Source organism: Panthera onca, chromosome A1 (genome assembly GCF_046562875.1).
Source record: "Panthera onca isolate mPanOnc1 chromosome A1, mPanOnc1 haplotype 2, whole genome shotgun sequence".
In the NCBI taxonomy this organism is placed as follows: domain Eukaryota; kingdom Metazoa; phylum Chordata; class Mammalia; order Carnivora; family Felidae; genus Panthera; species Panthera onca.
In genome coordinates this window covers 170,155,035-170,173,736 of record NC_138339.1, presented here as the reverse complement: position 1 = coordinate 170,173,736, position 18,702 = coordinate 170,155,035, and the positions used below count along the sequence as shown (strand labels likewise).

At 35.2% G+C, this 18,702-nt stretch overlaps 1 protein-coding gene across 1 annotated transcript in view; it reads left to right on the top strand.

Moving 5' to 3' along the window:
- TM9SF2 (transmembrane 9 superfamily member 2) overlaps nucleotides 1–18,395 on the top strand; it is a 66,130-nt gene extending 47,735 nt beyond the window's left edge. The window contains exons 12-17 of the mRNA XM_060636779.3: nucleotides 3,247–3,304; nucleotides 7,494–7,653; nucleotides 9,812–9,963; nucleotides 11,018–11,129; nucleotides 14,522–14,693; nucleotides 17,706–18,395. Of these exons, the coding sequence (XP_060492762.1) occupies nucleotides 3,247–3,304; nucleotides 7,494–7,653; nucleotides 9,812–9,963; nucleotides 11,018–11,129; nucleotides 14,522–14,693; nucleotides 17,706–17,773 (722 nt within the window). The 3' untranslated portion in view covers nucleotides 17,774–18,395. The remainder of the gene's footprint in view (nucleotides 1–3,246; nucleotides 3,305–7,493; nucleotides 7,654–9,811; nucleotides 9,964–11,017; nucleotides 11,130–14,521; nucleotides 14,694–17,705) is intronic.
- The last annotated feature ends 307 nt before the right edge of the window (nucleotides 18,396–18,702 follow it).

Here is an 18,702-nt window from a genome sequence, read left to right as displayed (position 1 = left end):
ATCTGTTCTTGAAACAATATGTTTTATAGGTGTGTATCTTTATTTAAAAGAAACTTGTAAAGCGGATGGCCATCTCTAGATTTATTTGTTAAAAACTGTTTGAACAGTGAGGTAAGCAAATTTAGGTGTTGCTTGTCCACAATCCCCCTTGTCCTTTTTCTTTTACATTTTGACAAAAGAGATTTGACTGAACAACTTAGATTTGCTACATTCATAGAAACATATATAGACTAATAAAGGAAGAAAGTATACTTATGAGTATCACTGATTTATTAACTAAAACAAGTAATACATATAGTAACACTTTCCTTACATAAAGAGGTTGTGCTATAATTGCATCAATTTAATATTTGGAAAAATAGACTGTACTTAAACCAAGATTGCACTATTTTAAAGAGCCCTGAAGTAATTTAATTTGCTTTTATAATGTAATTAGTGGTAATCTGTTGTATCCTTGCTTTCTAAAAGAAAAATAAAGTTGAGTGAAAAAAAAGCATCAGGGCCACAGAGTAAGGATGGGATCTGACTAGATGACTAGAAAAAGCAGCTTTGCTAGGGGCAGTGAATGCCAGTGTTTGCTGTGGAATTCTGAAGTCTATCGAGATAGTCTCATAGCTAATCTGTAATTTAAAGTGACAGGGAGGAGGTAAAAAAATCCTATCCTCTGAAAACTGTAAGACACTGATGAAAGAATTGAAGATAATGGAAAGACATGTTCATGGATTAGAAGTAATATTGATAAAATATTCATACTACTGAAAGTAATCTACTGGTTCTGTGCATTCCTTATCAAAATACTAAGAGTATTTTTCACAGAACTAGAAAAAATAACCCTAAAATTTGTATGGAATCATAAAAGACCCTGAATATCCAAAGCAATCTGGAGAAAGAACAAAACTGGAGGTATCATGATCCAAGATTTCAAGGTACATGACAAAACGGTAGTATGGTGCTGGCACAAAAACAGACACACGGATCAGTGGAACAGAACAGAAAGCCCAGAAATAAACTCACACTTAATATGGTCAATTAATCTGCGACAGTGAGGCAAGAATATATAATGGGAAAAAAAGACAGTCTCTTTAAAAAATGGTGCTGGGCAGCACATGGAAACTGGACAGCTACATGCAAAAGAATGAAACTGGACTACTTTCTTGCACCATACACAAAAGTAAGCCTAAAAAGGATTAAAGGCCTAGATGTGAGACCTAAAACCACAAAACTCTTAGAAGAGAGAACACAGGCAAGTAATCTCTTGGACATTAGCCTTAGTGGCATATTTATGTTGTTTCCCCTGCCATTCCTCAGGCAGGGGAAACAAAAGCAAAAATAGAACTATTGGAACTATACCAAAATAAATATTATTGTCCATTTGCACAGTAAAACACAAATATCTTCTATGATTTTGCTTATGTAGAGTCTAAAAAAACAGAACAAACAAAAAAATGGACCCTTAAATACAGAGAACAGACTGGTGATTGCCAGAGGGGAGGTTGTTGGGGAGATGGGTGAAATAGATGAAAAAGGATTAAGATGTACAGACTTTCAGTTGTAAAATAAATAATTCACGGAGGTGAAAAATACAATATAGGAAATGTGGCCAATAATACTGTTGTGACAGATGGTGACTACACTCTATCATAGTGAACATCGAGTAATATATAGAATTGGGGAATCAGTTTGTTGTACACCTGAAACTAATATAACATTGTGTCAGTTATATACGTCAGTAATAAATTGGGGAAAAAAGGGCCCACCAAAAGCAAAAACAAACAAACAAAATGGAAGATGGGACAGAACTACGGTTGATGTGAAGAAGGTTTGAGGTAAAACACAGGTTACATAGGCAGCCCTAAAAGTGACGTTGGCTAGACTCAACTCCAAGTAGAAATATTTGTTAGAGTTTGCCAGGTACAGTGCTCTCTGAAAATGAGACGTGCTATATGTATGTGTGTCTGTGTTTTACTTTTTGTGTATTTTGTCCCAAGTTTTTTTTTCTTTTTCATCCTTTCCTAAAGGACAGAGGGTTGTGGGTGTCACGTGTAGTTTAACACACATGAGCTGAGCCACAGTTGGACCCCTACCTCCCATGCAGCACTCCCTCTTTCTCAACCATGCTGGCCTTTTTCCCTGTATCTTCACACCTGCCCCAGGAACTCCCCGTGTCCTGTTCCCTGTGTGAGAAGCTCTAGCTCATGCTCCCTCCCAGCCCAGACGCAGTCCCTCTTTAACTCCTGCTCCATCCTTCAGATCCCCCAGCTGCCCATTAATCAGGCAGAACATTCAAGAGGTGCTGTCATGTGGCCCCAGTCACAAAATGCTTCATTTTATAGAATCATTTCTAATGTTTCAAAAATATTATTTGAATTTTGATTGGAATTGTATTAAACCCTGAATTAATAATTTCATAATAGTCTCTTAATCAGTAATGCTACAAATTCAAATCACATGTATATAATTTGTCATTTTGTTTTAAGGCAAGTGGTACTTATAAACTATTAAAACTTTTTAAAGAAATCAGAGCTGTTCTCACACCTCAGCCAGTTTCATCTTCAGCTTTTAAGCTGGAAGCAGAAAACCATTTTTTACTCTGTGTACTTGAAAAAAAAGTTAAGTGGGGAAAAGAAATTAGAGAGGGGCAAAGCATATTAAAAAGTTCATGAGCAAATTTGTTCTGTCAAGTGGCCATAACTGTCCTACTCTTCTCAGTCACCTGATCTGACATACCCAAGCCCCACCCCCACCTCTAGCCCCTCCCAGTAACTGCAGTGGTACATGAGCCCTGAAGATTTAGACCTGCTGTGGAAACTTAAATGTGTTGCACTTGAGGCTTGCAGGTTCCTAGTTGTATAACAGATTTTGAAACTGGCCACAAGATAAAGGAGAATCCTCAGTATGCCCTTTCTCTACCCAGTTCCATGGATTGGAACTGGCCTAGAACCTAAGGGTTTGTTTTATTTTGAAGTAGAAAAAAAAAGATTGGAAAAGAAGTGGTCTGAATAACCTTCCTCTGATATTAGATTTATGCTGAAGCAAACATCTTGAGAGCAGGGCTTATCCAGCAAAGTTTGTGATGTGCATCTCTGGTCTGCATCACCTAGGGATACCACATCATTTGCTAGTGTGATTTTCTAGGAGTGGTACCCAATGCTGTCTGAAAATTTGTTTAATGCCAGACAAATATGGTCATTTGGTTTGCTTTGAAGAAAAGTCTGTATGGCATACCACTTTTGTTTTCTTCCACAGCCTTTGGTGGTGAGAAGTGGAAAACAAATGTTTTACTGACGTCATTTCTTTGTCCTGGGTAAGTGAACGTTTCAATAGTAATTGTCTTACATAGTCATATTTTAGTTCCCAAATTTTCAACCTCTTAGGTCTTTAATCTTCTCTGTCTCTAAACTGTGTACACTAGAAAATGAATTTAATTTTTTAAAAAGGGATAAAAAATGAATATTTAATAAACGTTTGCGGAATGACTTCCACCTGCTATGTCTGGAAAAAGTATCTTTGGACATAAGAAATTTGTAGATTCCTTTTCTTAAAAGTCTGTTTCTTAGTCTGTGTGAGTTGGTCTGGCATGTTGTTATATAAAGCTGCATTGAAAGCTTTTGACCTAATCACAAGAAGGTGTTTTCGCTTGCAGATTATTCAGGCAAGCAAACATTTTCAGATTTCTATCAAAAGTATTGCCACTCTTAAGTAATCTAAGTTTCCACTGATAGATGAATGGGGTAAAGAAGATGTGGTAACACACACACATATACACACAATGGAATATTACTCAGTTATAAAAAAAAAAAAAAGAATGAGTTCTTGCCATTTGTGACCTCATGGTCGACCTAGTGCTAAGTAAAATAAGTCTGAGAAAGACAAGTACCATGTGATTTCACTCATTTGTGGAATCTAACAACAAATGAACAAACAAAACAGAAGTAGACTCATAAATATAAAGAAAAAATTGGTGGATGCCAGAGGGGATAGTTGGGGAAAGGGATGGGCAAAATAGGCCAAGAGGATTAAGAGTTACAAACTTCAGTTTAAAATAAATAAGTGATAGAGATGAAAAATAGAGCATAAGGAATATATTGTACTAACAGTATATGGTAACAAAAGGTGACTTTACTTATGGTGAGCACTGAGTAATGTACAGACATTGTCAAATCACTACATTGTACACCTGAAACTAATATAACATTGTCAACTATAATTGAAAGATAAAAAATTTTTTTTAAAGTAGTGCCACTTTGGGGCGCCTGGGTGGCGCAGTCGGTTAAGCGTCCGACTTCAGCCAGGTCACGATCTCACGGTCCGTGAGTTCGAGCCCCGCGTCAGGCTCTGGGCTGATGGCTCAGAGCCTGGAGCCTGTTTCCGATTCTGTGTCTCCCTCTCTCTCTGTCCCTCCCCCGTTCATGCTCTGTCTCTCTCTGTCGCAAAAATAAATAAACGTTGAAAAAAAAAAAAAAAAATTTAAAGTAGTGCCACTTTATTTAGAGTTTATTCCATTAAACAGAGTAATATATAGCAAAAATTTTTTAAAATGACAATCACGTTTAAAAAAAATAATAATTGTGACCCTTTGGAAGATAGCTTTTGATATCAAGTATCTGATCGGTGTCTGGTCCTAGAAATAGAACCCACTTTTTTCCCAACTCCCAGATTTCTGGTGGACAAGAACCAGCCTCTGAGCAGTTAGCAGCAATAGTGAAATCCAAAGGTTAAATCTAAAAGCCAGGCCATTCCATTTGCAGGCCAGAAACGAAAGAGTAACAATAGTTGCATTGTTTATACATGTTTGGGGTAAATATTCCCTCAGATAGTTACCTCCATTGAAGAATGACATTATTTATTTATTTATTTACTTACTTATTTATTATTTTAGAGAGAGAGAGGGTGAGCAGGGGAGAGGGGCAGAGGGAGGGAGTGAGAATCTTTCTTTTTTTAATGTTTATATTAGAGAGAGAGAACACAAGTGGGAGAGGAGCAAAGAGAGAGGGAGATGCAGAATCTGAAGCAGGCTCCAGGCTCTGAGCTGTCAACACAGAGCCCGATGTGGGGCTGGAACTCTGAAACTGGGAGATTATGACCTGAGCCAAAGTCAGACGCTTAACCAACTGAGCCACCCAGGCACCCTGATGTATTCAGATTTTTATGCTTTTTCTCCAGCCAAATCCTTTGTCTTCTTTCCCATCAACTAAAGAAGTACTCCTTCTTCCCAAGACAAGTCAGCAGTCTGTGATTTCCTTCAGAAACTTGCCTTTCAGACATTCCTCCTAATCTCTGGCATCTTCTATTTCTCAGTGTTCTGTTCGTGTTTCATCGTCTTTCCTACAAATATACTAGGTTCCCAAATCCTAAAATGAGCTTCTCCATAAGCATCTTCCCCTCTACTATCTTCTTTCTTTTACATTCCCAACAAACTGCCTTGAAAACATATTCCACACTCCTTTATTCTCATTTTCTTCTCAGCATACATTCACAACGTAAACCCACGTACTCTTTCTTCCCCTATGACTTTAGTGAAAACTTCTCTCAAATACCAATGATATTCGCATTTCTAAATCTAGAAATCATTTTCTCTGCCTTCACTCTATCTCTCTACATTGTCTAACATTGGGATACTTTCTCCTTGAAATACCTTTCATTTTTTGGCTTCATAGAAATTATCCTAATCCAGTTCTTTTATATCTCTGATCAGCCCTTCTTTGATTTATCTTCATGCCACCCTTAAAAGTGGGTGTTCATTTAAAAAAAACAACAAAAAAAACCTGTTAGGTTTTCACCAGAAGGATAGTGAGGTAATGAATGAGGGAAAAGCCAGGGTTGGGGGAGGAGAAGCACATAAGAGTGTACCAGGAACCCAAGGGGGCAGGGAGAATTGGTGTTTGCCTAGGAAAAGAAGTACCATTTAATGACATGAAATTAATTCAGGTAATTTTATGTAAATACCTACGTATAATTATTACAGTAGACACAACAAAATGGTATTTGATAATATTAAACATCGTTTCCAAATATAAAAATTATTTAATGGAGGGGCATGTGGGTGGCTCAGTCAGTTAAGCATCCAACTCTTGGTTTAGGCTCAAGTCATGATCTCACCTTTCATGAGATCGAGCTCCAAATTGGGCTCTTTGCTGACAGTGTGATTGCTGCTTGGGATTCTTTCTCTCCCTCTCTTTGCTCCTCCCCCACTTGTACACACTCACGCTCCACTCTCTTAAAATAAATAAATTAAAAAAAAAAGGATTGAATGGAGAGAAATGCTTCCTTATATTAATAAAAATCTCATATTTAATTGTGATATAATTTGTATACAGAGAACAAGTTTCAGCTATAAAACAACAACAGAAAGGAGTATTAGCAACAGAAAACCTTCACAGTACGAGATACAAATTCACCATGTTACTTGATCAGAGTATTGATTGCATGAGGGGTTTGGCAGTGTGCTGCAGCTACTAGCACAGAAAACATAGAAATAGACCATATATTCATGGAAGCAGCTAGATGTGGCATCACCAATCAGAGGAAGTGTTAGATGATGCTCATACTTGATTGTGTATATAAAGGAAGAAAAATTCTGTTCTTACCAGTCACACACACAATCAGTTCCAAGGGGATTGTGATCTAAATGTAATGGGGTTAACAGTTGGAAGAAAATATGGAAGAGTGTCTTCATGGAAGTGCCTGGCTAGCTCAGTTGGTGGAGCATCTGACTCTTGATCTCGGGGTTGTGAGTTCAAATCCCACGTTGGGTGTGGAGATTGCATAAAAAAATAAAATCTTTAAAAAAAACAAAAAAGAGGAGTATATTCATGATCCCAGGTTAGGAAAGACTTTCTTCTCTTAAATAAGTTACACAAAGGATAAAGGGAAAATTGACAACTGGTCACATTAAAAACTGTGTGGGGGGAATGTAGAAACAATTATCATGTGATTACAGCCATAAGTTTTAAAATGTACTCAGAGAAAAAAGACTGAAGGGAAATTAAGTATACATATTCACTTGTTTGGGGTTCATAAAAAGCCGTTAACTCAGAGAACGGGATATTTAACAAGGAATTATTAGTAGCTAGAGTATATAAATAACTCACATCTATAACTTTAGAAAAGACGTACACCCCAAATGAAAAGTGAGTAGTAGATGTAACCACCAAGTCACAGAAATAATAACTATAAAACCAATAGACACAAGATGCTCCACAGCATTTGTGAACAGGACTTAAATTAAACAATAAATTTGACAATCCAAAGCACGATGAAATACATAAAGAGGTAACTTTCTTAAGCTACTGGTGGGAATTTCAGTCAGGCAAAACCAATCTGAAGAGCAATTTGGTAATTTCTAGAAAGTAATTTTAAATTCATATACCCCATTACTCAGCAACTTCATTTTCTTTGTGACACAGAAATTGTAATATTAATTACATATGATTGGTACTATATCATTTTGCTTCTGACTCAAGTTTTACCCAAAAGCCTATTGTATCTTTCAGGATTGTATTTGCTGACTTCTTTATAATGAATCTGATTCTCTGGGGAGAAGGATCTTCAGCAGCTATTCCTTTTGGAACATTGGTTGCCATATTGGCCCTTTGGTTCTGCATATCTGTGCCTCTAACGTTTATTGGTGCATACTTCGGTTTTAAGAAGAACGTAAGTTTATGTGTTCATTTATTCAAATAAATTTCAGCTATGAAAATTAGCATATGCCACCTTAAAAGATAGAACAGTGTCTTAAAAAAAAAATGTCTAAAAGATACACACTTACCCTATGGGATCTGGATTTCATAGAAAATTGATGACCTCTTAGTTTGATTGCAGTCATTCTTAAAAATAGTATTATTTTGGGTGTGGTAGAGAAGTCACAGATATAAACTTAGGTTTCAAAGTTTTGTAAGTAAATGGAAACTGTAGATTAATAGACAACGAAATGCTAAGTTAAACTATTGAAAACTTTTTTTAGTGTTTTAAGTTAGTGCATTAAGTGTTTCTACATTACTTAACAAAGTAAACCAAGAATATGGGTTAGGAGGAAAGCTGTAAGAAAAGTGACTATAAAGTGACAGTGGTAATTTTTTTTAACATGTAGCTTTGCAAAAAATTTTCTATGGTTTTCCTCCTAATATTTCCTGCTAATATTCAAAGCTCAGTCCTTCCCTGCCTCCAGTCTTTCTCCACCTCTGCTGCCTCCTTTTGCCCACAGGCTAAGAGGAAAATGGAAATTTTTTCTTTTCTTTTTTTTTTTAAATTAGTCCCCCCCCCCCCACCTTTTTTTTAAGGTTTGTTTATTTTGAGAGAAAGAGAGAGTGTGTGAGTGGGGGAGGGGCAGAGAGAATCCCAGGCAGGTTCTGCACTATCACTGCGATCCCAAAGGGGGACTTGAACCCACAAACAACAATGTGATCACGACCTGAGCCGAAGTCGGATGCTTAACCGACTGAGCCAGCCAGGCGCCCTGAGAATTTAGTGTCCTTCTCACTTCACTGTCCTTGCTTTTCTCTGAGAACATCCAGTCCACAAGGTTAAAAGAGATAATGTATTGCCATACACTTTGTGAAGGGGACCCAGAATGTCCTGGAAGAAACTGCCATTGCTTCATTGTCTCCACTGCACCTACCATGCCAGCCTACTGTAAGATTTTTCAATTCTTTGGCATTTTGCTTAATTTACAATTCTAAATCTGTATAGCATAAAAATATATATATATATAGCACAAATAGTGACCTGGCATGATTTAAAAATTTTGATTACATAAATAAGTATTTAACATTCTAAAAATATTCCTGTTAAAAATACAAACACTGAAGAACAATCTAATGATTTTCTATCTGTATATCTATTTCACAGAAGTGTATTCTCAATGAGACTACCAGTTATACATTTTTTTTTTTTTTAAGAATTTATTTATTTTGAGAAAGAGAGTGCGTATATGCAAGTAGGGAGGGACAGGGAGGACAGGGAGGGGGAGAGAGAGAGAGAGTGAGTGAGTCAGAGTCCCAAGCAGACTCCACCCTGTCAGTGCAGAGCCCACCATGGGGCTTGATCCCATGAACTGTGAGATCGTGACCTGCGCCAAAATCAAGTGTCAGACTCTTAACTGACTGAGCCTCCCAGGTGCCCTACCAAGTTTTAAGTTTTGAGATGTCATCACAAAAACTATAAAAGTATGCTTTTGTAATTTTTTGCAAGAAAATGAATTTCTGTATCTGTACCCCTGTTTCCCCTCGGCTGTGTTTTTGGTGCTTTAGATTTCATTTATTTTTATACTACCATGTGGTATGTTACAAAAGGGAGAATATTATCAGTATCTTATGGTCATAAAGCTTCATATAGCCAGTCATTGTTGCCTTTATGTTCTTAAATCTTAGTAGAATTGAACAATTTTAGTAAAGATGATATTGCCCATCTCCAAATAAAAATTCATCGACAGTAACTTCAGAATCAGCTAATTTCTTACAATAATTATGTCATTAAAAGGGAAAACCTAACATTTCCTTTGTCTTAACTGTTATTTTTAAGTACTATATTACCTCCTTCTATGTATTTCTTACTTTACCTAAAGCCATTAATGGATAACTGCTGGAAACAGTGATGGCTTGTTCCACTAGACAGACTGAACATTGTACCTGATAGTATCTGGGGTCATTGCTTCTAAATACAAAATTCAGTTTGATGACTTAAGTAGACTTATATTGCCAATACTATCATCATGGAAGCTGAGAAAAAGCAGGCAGATAGTCTAACATAGAGAAAATTTTTTTAAATAGATAAATATTTATGAATCCTTTCTTTTTTTTTTTTTTTACTAAAGGCCATTGAACATCCAGTTCGAACCAATCAGATTCCACGTCAGATTCCTGAGCAATCCTTCTACACAAAGCCATTGCCTGGTATTATCATGGGAGGGATTTTGCCCTTTGGGTGCATCTTTATACAGCTTTTCTTCATTCTAAATAGTATCTGGTAAGCTAAGGGTGAAGTCGTCTCATCCCCTTTCCCATTACATGTAGTATTAGCTTTCTCTTTTTGTTTATCTGGATGGATGACTATTTGTATCTTATACATGTAAAATCTCCAGTAATCAGAAATCTTAAGAGCCAAAGGTTATTTTATCTTTTCTATATGAGAAAAAGAATAAGTGATAACAGCTGTTACTAATTGAGTGCTTATTAATTCTTACTTTTACTTCTGACTTAATCCTCAGACCTCAGTGGGGTGGGTATTTATCCCCATTTTACAGAGACAGAGGTGAAGCTTTGGATATTAAGTAATTTACCTGTGTCACACGGCTACTATGTGACAGAAAATTAACCTGTCTCCCCATACCTGTGTTCTTAAGTAACTGATCTGTACTGCTTCAGAGAGAAGATACTCTGAGCCCTTGATATAGGGGATTTGATTTGATCAAGCTTTGGGAGGAGGGTGGAGGTAGATGACGTTCAAAGTTCTTACTAATCCCAAGATTCCTTCATTCTCTTGATTTCTTATTTGCATGGAAAAACTCATGGTGCTAATTCTGAGCCACTTCATTAGGGTATATACACTGCAGTGTGTTATCGTAATATGACCACAGTGACATGTTACAGCAAGTACCAAGGTTTGCAGTAACATGGAGTCAGCATTGAATGTGAGCTTTTTAGTGATTGGAACAGATCTTTCCTTCCCGATTGTTACAACATTTTCAAAAGTCAGCTGTTTTTATCACATATGATAAGAAACAATGTATACCAACTTTTTTAGTTTGGCTCTGCATGTGTATTAATTTTTTATCAAATTTGTCTCACTAGTAAACAATTAGACTAAGCATATTTGACTAAATAAGAGTTTCAGGTTCTACTTACCAAACCTTTTCCTCTCCCTGCCCTACCCCTACACCATCCACACCTATGAGGTTGTGTTGTCTTTAGTTGGGAGAAAAAGCAAACATTTTCCAGTTCAGGGAAGGTGAAAAGACTGTGTCATTTACTGTGACAAAGAGAAAAGATTTATAGTTTAATCTTGACATGTTTGATTATAGGTCTCATCAGATGTATTACATGTTTGGCTTCCTATTTCTGGTGTTTATCATTTTGGTTATTACATGTTCAGAGGCAACTATACTTCTTTGCTATTTCCACCTATGTGCAGAGGTATGTATTAGCAATGTTCACTTGTATTAATTTGTAGCCGGTATTTATAATTTTGGCATAAGACAACTTTGAATACCATCAATTGAAATAATTTGTGTAAATATGTGTTTATTAAGATAGAAATTGACCTGCATTCCTCAATTAAATGTAGCTCTTTTTAGGATTGGATTATGATAGTATCTCAGTTCAGTATATTTATTTAGAGCTTAAATTTAAAATGTTAATTTTCTCGGTTTTTCTTTTAAAATTTGTTTATTTTTATCTAAAATCTTTTTTTTAACACTAAAGTTTATTTTGAGAGAGAGAGGGAATCCCAAGTAGGCTCTGCACTGTCACACAGAGCCCCACTCGGGCCTCTATCCCACAAACTGTGAGATCATGACCTGTGTTAAAATCAAGAGTCAGATGCTTAACCAACTGAGCCACCCATGCACCCCTTTATTTATTTATTTATTTATGTGTTTATTTATTTATTTATTTTGAGAGAGCACGTGAGCATGCACATGCATGTGAGTAGGGGAGGGGCAGAGAAGGGGAAAGAAAATGCCAAACAGGCACCACACCCATTGTGGAGCCCGATGTGGGGCTCGATCCCCGTGAGATCGTGACCTAAGCTGAAATCCAGAGCCGGACACTCTCGACCAGCTGAGCCACACAGGCACCCTTAATATAAAACATTTTTAAGTGGGAGTATTCATTAAAACATTAGAGTGATTACACTGTAATGAATTATAGTCATGGCAAAATGATGGCACTCTTATGTATATTTGATTTTTGAAGATCTGGGTTGTATTAAATCATTCTTTTGTATTTATTTTCTATATAGGAGATTAAATCTGATTTTGTTAAACTTAGATGCTTTTCTTAAAAGTTGAGGTTAAATTCACATAACTTAAAATTAAACCATTTTAAAGTGAACAATTCAGTGGCATTTACTACGTTCATTTACAGTGTTGTACAACTACCACCTCTTTCTAGTTCCAAAATATTTTCATCACCCTTAAATAAAACCTCATACCATTAAGCAATTACTTCTCATTCCCTTCTCCCTCCAAAACCCTGGCAATCATCAGTCTGCTTTCTGTCTATAGATTTACCTATTCTGGACATTTCACGTTAATAGAATCATATGTGACCTTTTGTGTCTGGCTTCTTTCACGTAGCAGAATGTTTTCAAGATTCAGTACTTTGTTCCTTTTTATAACTGAATAATATTCCATTGTATAGCTATACCCTGATTTGTTTATCCAGTCATTTGCTGATGGAAATTAGATTTGTTTCCACCTTTTGGCTATTGGGAATAGTGCTTCTATGAACATTCATATACAAATACTTGTTTTGAGTACCAGTTTTCAGTTCTTTTGGGTATATACATTAAAGTGGAATCACTGAGTCATATGGTAATTCTTTAACTTTTTGCAGAGCCACCAAAGTATTTTTCACAGTGGCTGTACCATTTGCATTCTTACCAGAAATGCACAAGTGTTCTAATTTCTCCATATCCTTACCTACACTTGCTATTTGCCGTTTTTTAAAAATTATAGCCAGCCTTGTAGGTGTGAAGTTGTATCTTATTGTGGTTTTGATTTTCACTTCCCCAGTGACTAATGATGTTGAGCATCTTTTCTTTGGTTGTTGACCATCTGTGTATCTTGTTTGGAGAAATGTCTGTTTAGATTTTTCGCCCATTTATGAACTGGGTTATTTATCTTTTTGTTGAGTTGTAAGAGTTCTGTATATAATTCAGAGTTCTGTATATATTCTGAATACTAAGTACTAAACTTTTATCAGATAAATGATTTGCAAATATTTTCTCTTGTTCTGTAGGTTGTCTTTTTACTTTCTTGATAATGGCCTTTACACAAAAGTTTGTAATTTTGATAGAATCTGATTTATCTATTTTTTTTCTTTTGTTGCCATATCTAAGAATTCATTGCTAAATTCAAGGTAATGAAAATTTATCTGTATGTTTTCTTCTGAGTGTATAGTTTTAGCTTACATATTTAGGTCATTGGTCCATTGTGAGTTTATTTTTTGGTTATGGTAATTAGTTAGGAATCCACCTTCATTCTTTTACATGTGAATATCCAGTTTTTCCATTTGTTAAAGAGACTAAATCTTTCCTCATTGAATGGTCTTGCAACCTTGTGGAAAATCCATTGGCCATAGATGTGTGGATTTATTTCTGGATTCTCAGTCAATTCTATTCCAGTGGTATATACAGTGTCTTTATGCCAGTACCACACTGTTTTGATTACCATAGCTTTGTAATAAATTCTGGAATTGGGAAGGGTCAGTTCTCTAACTTTGTTCTTTTGTGAAGACTGTTTTGGCTATTCAGGACCCTTTGCAATTGCCTATGAACTTGGGATCAGCTTTTCCTTTTTTGTAATAAAGGGTTGTTGGAATTTTGATAGGAATTGCATTGAATCTGGAGATCACTTAGAAGAGTATTGCCATCTTATCAGTGTCAAGTCTTCCAGTCCATGGACACAGAATGTCTTTCCATTTATTTGTCTTTAATTTTTCTTTTTTTTTTTTTTGGCATGTTTTGTATTGTAGTTTTCAGTGTATAAGTCTTTCATGTTCTTGGTGAAATTTGTTCCTAGGTATCTTATTCTTTTTGGATGCTGTTGTAAATGGACTTTTTTTTAAATTTCCTTTTCAGATTGTTCATCATTAGTGTATAAAAACACAGCTGATTTTCATTTCTTTCCTGTACCCCTGCAATTTTGCTAAATTTGTTTATTTGCTATAGTAGTTTTTGTGTGTGGACTCCATAAGATTTTCTAATTTATGCTGGCATACTTTTTAAATATATTTAATTTTTCACATATTCTACGGGGTAGGAAAGAGTGAAGTATTTTCTTTTAAGAGATCTCCTGCTAAGCTATAAACTACTTTATGCAAAAGTAAGAAGAGCTGTTTTTAAAACTTACCTTGTTTAAATTATGTTACTCGCAACTGAAAATAGATTTCAACCTGGCCTTAATAGGATAATCTTCTTCCTAACATAGAGTTGACCAGAGTATAAGATAAATAATATTAATTTTGAACTATGTAAGTAAGATCTTGTGCATTGCTTTTCTTTGGGAAGAGTACATTTTAAAGTACAGTCTAATGCTTCATTATTCATAAACCATTTAAGATTTTTCCATGTGTTTTTAGCCCAACTTGAAGTAGTTCCACCAAAAGTAGGGAATGCTTTTTAGCATCTTCAGTGAGCAGGGAAATGGGCAAAGTTCAGTAGGAGAAAAAGACGGGAAATGATAGCAAAGCTAGGTTTTGGGGCTGTGTCACGTAGCTGCATTTGCTTTGTAACTTTGTTCTGCTACATGTAATTAGTAATTGGAAAGTAATTCTTGTTCTTTAACTTTTTCTTTTCTACCTAGGATTACCATTGGCAGTGGCGTTCATTCCTTACCAGTGGCTTTACTGCAGTTTATTTCTTAATATATGCAGTACACTACTTCTTTTCAAAACTGCAAATCACAGGAACGGCAAGTACAATTCTGTACTTTGGCTATACCATGATAATGGTTTTGATCTTCTTTCTTTTTACAGGTAAGAATTAAAATGACTAGTTTTAGTTAATAAGTTTTTAGGCAAATTATTTATAAATATTTTCCTTGGGCTTCTACTACTCAGCACTCCTACATTTAGTCCTAAGTGCAGCTGAGCATTGTTTGGTCGGCCCCGCTGTGAGGTGGATGTCAATAAACCAAAGAGGAAACAGAACCTAAAGGAAGAAGGCTAAACAATGTCCATTGTTGTGCTGGGAGTCCAGGGGTACCTGGGCCCATACCTGTCAAAAGTTTTCCCCTATTAACCTGTTAATGGTACAGTGCTTCTTAAGCTCATTTCAGAGATAGGGTGAAAGCTTTAGCTGTCTAAGTCTAGGGATAAGTAGAAATCGAAGGGGTGAAGTCAAGATGAAATTGAGAATAAATGTTACCAAGAAAAGACAATCATAGAATACCCCTTACTCTAGAAATTTAAACTACAAGTTTATATCTCCACTTTAAAATATAGAAGTACCTGATGGGAAATTGTATTGTATTGGTATTTATTTTATATATGTGTGCCTTATCTCTTCACCTGGATAAAAGTTTTCTGAGTCTTAGAGCACTTAGAGTAGCTGCTTGGTAAACATTTGTGGAATAACCAAACTAAAAAAAGAAAATTGTGGGACCTTTCTTTTTCACAAAAAAATGTGCATCTATAATTTTATCTTAGATTGTGTTGCATGCTGTGTGAGGAAATATAGGATCTGAAAAGGAAAAATGAATTAAAAATAAATGAGAACTGTTCTGCTTTTTAGTCATCTGTTAACATTTGAGAGAATTAGATGGGGTTTTGAAGTTCCCCTGTTGCTGTATCAGCTGTAAGGAGGTTCAGGCTCTTACACTGATTCTGTATTCCAGGTCATTGGTCAGGTACAGGCGGGGTTGATGTATGTGGTGGGTGCTTGTCTTAGTGCTACGTAACACATAGTTAGGTCCACAGCCATAAATCTTAATCAGTGATCTGCAAAACAAAGTGTAGCCTCTGAAACGAGCAATTACTGTTGTGCATATGGATCTGTATGTCTGTAAAAGCATATATAGAAGAATTTACTCCTTGCCTACACACAAAAAGTAGTGATCTTAGTGAATGTCTCTTATTTTTCCAGGCATGTGATATGATAGTTTACCTATTGTGTAGTTTATCACCTCTCTTTATTGTTCTTGATTTTTAGTGACATTTTATTTATTCAGAGTGAAACAAACTTTGTAATCTAAATTTTGGAGCCACCTCAAATTGAATCAACCAGTTAAACCAGTAACTTTGGGTGTATTTCAGTTTATGGGAAAGATTCTCTGCTGGGGAATGGTGAACCCTTTTCAGTGTCTTGCATTTTTCTAAAGTGGGGTACATCTGTATTTACTTCAGTACTCCAAACTGACACCATTTTATTTAAGTAAATCTGTTTTACAAAACAAAACATTCTGTTACATAAGGAAAGATGCCACTTTTAGTATGTATATTATATTTATCCCTATTAAGGACAAAATAAAATACTAAAAGTATTTTGTTAAGAACAAAATAAACTTAACTTACCTAGGGTTGCCAGTATGATGACAAATGTATTTTCTCACCTTAGAATATTTTCTCTTTATTATCTTAAAGCTCTTGGTAAGCATAAGGTTGTTTAAATACTTTTATGTTTTACCATTACTTTTCTAAAATTAACCCCAGCCTCTTTACAAACCTTAATAATTGTCTTTTGAATATCCAAAATGTAGATTTTTATGTCCTCTAAAACATACACAATGGTATATAGTGGGTACATGTATGATGTATGAGAACAACAATGCTGCTACTTCCCATAATAAGGTCCCCTGTATAGTCTCTTGACTTAGAAAATCTCCATTAATACTTTTCACCATTGTGTTAAGTGTAATAAAAAGAAAAAAGGTTGGAACTTTAAATACACACACACACACACACACACACACACACACATATATATATACACACCTGCCACAAGGATATGTGGATCTCCTTCTGTATTCTTCTGCATGTCCACTTATTGACTATTCTCAGGTGGTAATTCTGGAGAAATTCCAGGTTTTAAAAATATGTCAGGCAGTTCACAAGTTAGCAAATATTCTTTTACAAGACAAGAGTCTCTGAATTTATCTAAGCATGGTAAAGTTTAAAATAACACTGTATTTGAAGTCAGAAAAGGTGAGTTTACATTCTGATCCTGCTTACCAGCCATGTGGCTATTAGACAGTTACTTAACTAAGTCTCATTTTTGTCACCTGTCTGGTTTTCAATTTTTTTGGAATCTAGATTGATGAAGATACTCAAAAACCAAAGCACGTATTTTTTCATGAATCGTCTCATTTACTCTACCTAGGGCAGATAAAATTATCTCTGTTTTGTAAGAAATGGGCTTGGAGATTTCCGTTGACTAGTGCAAGGATAATACACACAGTCACAACAGCTGCTCTGTCCTCTGACACCACACCACACCACACCACCTCTCGTATTCAGTGGGGTGCATCTTTGTTATTATCCTAATTGTATCACCTTTTAAACACTTGAAATTTAAAAAAATTTGATTTTATTATGGTTCTTTGAAAACTGATAATTCTCTGTAACTATACTTAGAAAATAATCCCTACTTATTATATGAATCTGATACTCTGTTTAAGGTATTCATATCAGACCTTGAATTAATTCTCATAGCAGTTTTCCATTTTGTGATAAGGAAGTATTAAATAGGAAAGGAAAATTGGCATCCTATTCATATTTTAATTTCAGTTTTTTTGCATGTAATAAGAAAAAATGTATTATAGAAAGTTTAGGTAATCTTAAAAGTATAAAAAGTTCTATCAATTTCCATAAGAAATTTGAGGTAGTGGTGTAAGTTTCAAAGAATTTATGGACCTATGGTATATTCCTGGTAAGTAATAGTTTATAGTTTTGTGGCTTTTTTTAAGGAACCAATAATTTTAAGTCTGTGTTTTTGTGTAAATTATGAGATTTCCTTGGGAAAAGAGTTTATTTTGTTTTTTTCTTTTATAGGAACAATTGGCTTCTTTGCATGCTTTTGGTTTGTTACCAAAATATACAGTGTGGTGAAGGTTGACTGAAGAAGCCAGTGTGTCCAGTTAAAACAGAAATAAATTAAATTCTTCATCAACAAAGACCTGTTTTTGTGACTACCTTGAGTTTTATCAGATTTATTGGCCTAGTAATCCTTCAGAAACAACATAATTCTAAATACACCTCTTCCCGTACACCTGTCCCCACAAAATGTGTTTTCAACACTAAAACATTTGTATTGTGATTTGATTAAGTATATATTCAGTTGTTCTCAGTGAAGAGCAAATTTAAATATTATGTGCATTTGTAAATACAATAGCTATAAAATTTTCAATACTTCTAATGACAGAATAGAGGAGGCCATATTAAACAGTACTGATGAAATGCAGGACAGTTCGTTGTAAATAGGATTTTCTAGGCACGGTAGGTGGAAAGAATTATTTTTCTTTGAAGGAAATGACTTTTTATCATGGTAATTTTGAAGGATGATTCATATGATGTGTTTATTGGGGGGATGTGGCTTTTAAAAAAATCTTGTCTTGGTTGTAACTGTTCATATCTTCTTTTCTGTGTTGACTTCATTATTCCCATGGTATTGGCCTTTTAAACTATGTGCCTCTGAGTCTTTCAATTTATATATTTGTTATCTTAATAAATATTGTAAAAATGTCTGCATTGCATCATTACCTATTGTATATTCAAGGAGAGTCTATAAATAGAAATCTGTTTACCAATGGTATTTTAAAACGGTTTTCACTGTTTTGTCAGATTTTACTGATTTTTGTTTACATAACATTTTCTTGGTTGATCTAAATGAAACTCTAGCCTCCTAGGTCTTGTGACAAACCTGGAATTTTCACTATTAGGCAATAATAGAAATTTTAGTTGTGCATATCTAGCCAGATAAATGATGTAAGTCTAATAGTTAATATCGGCCCACTACATTGTCATTAAGGATTTTATGTTTTTGACCTGT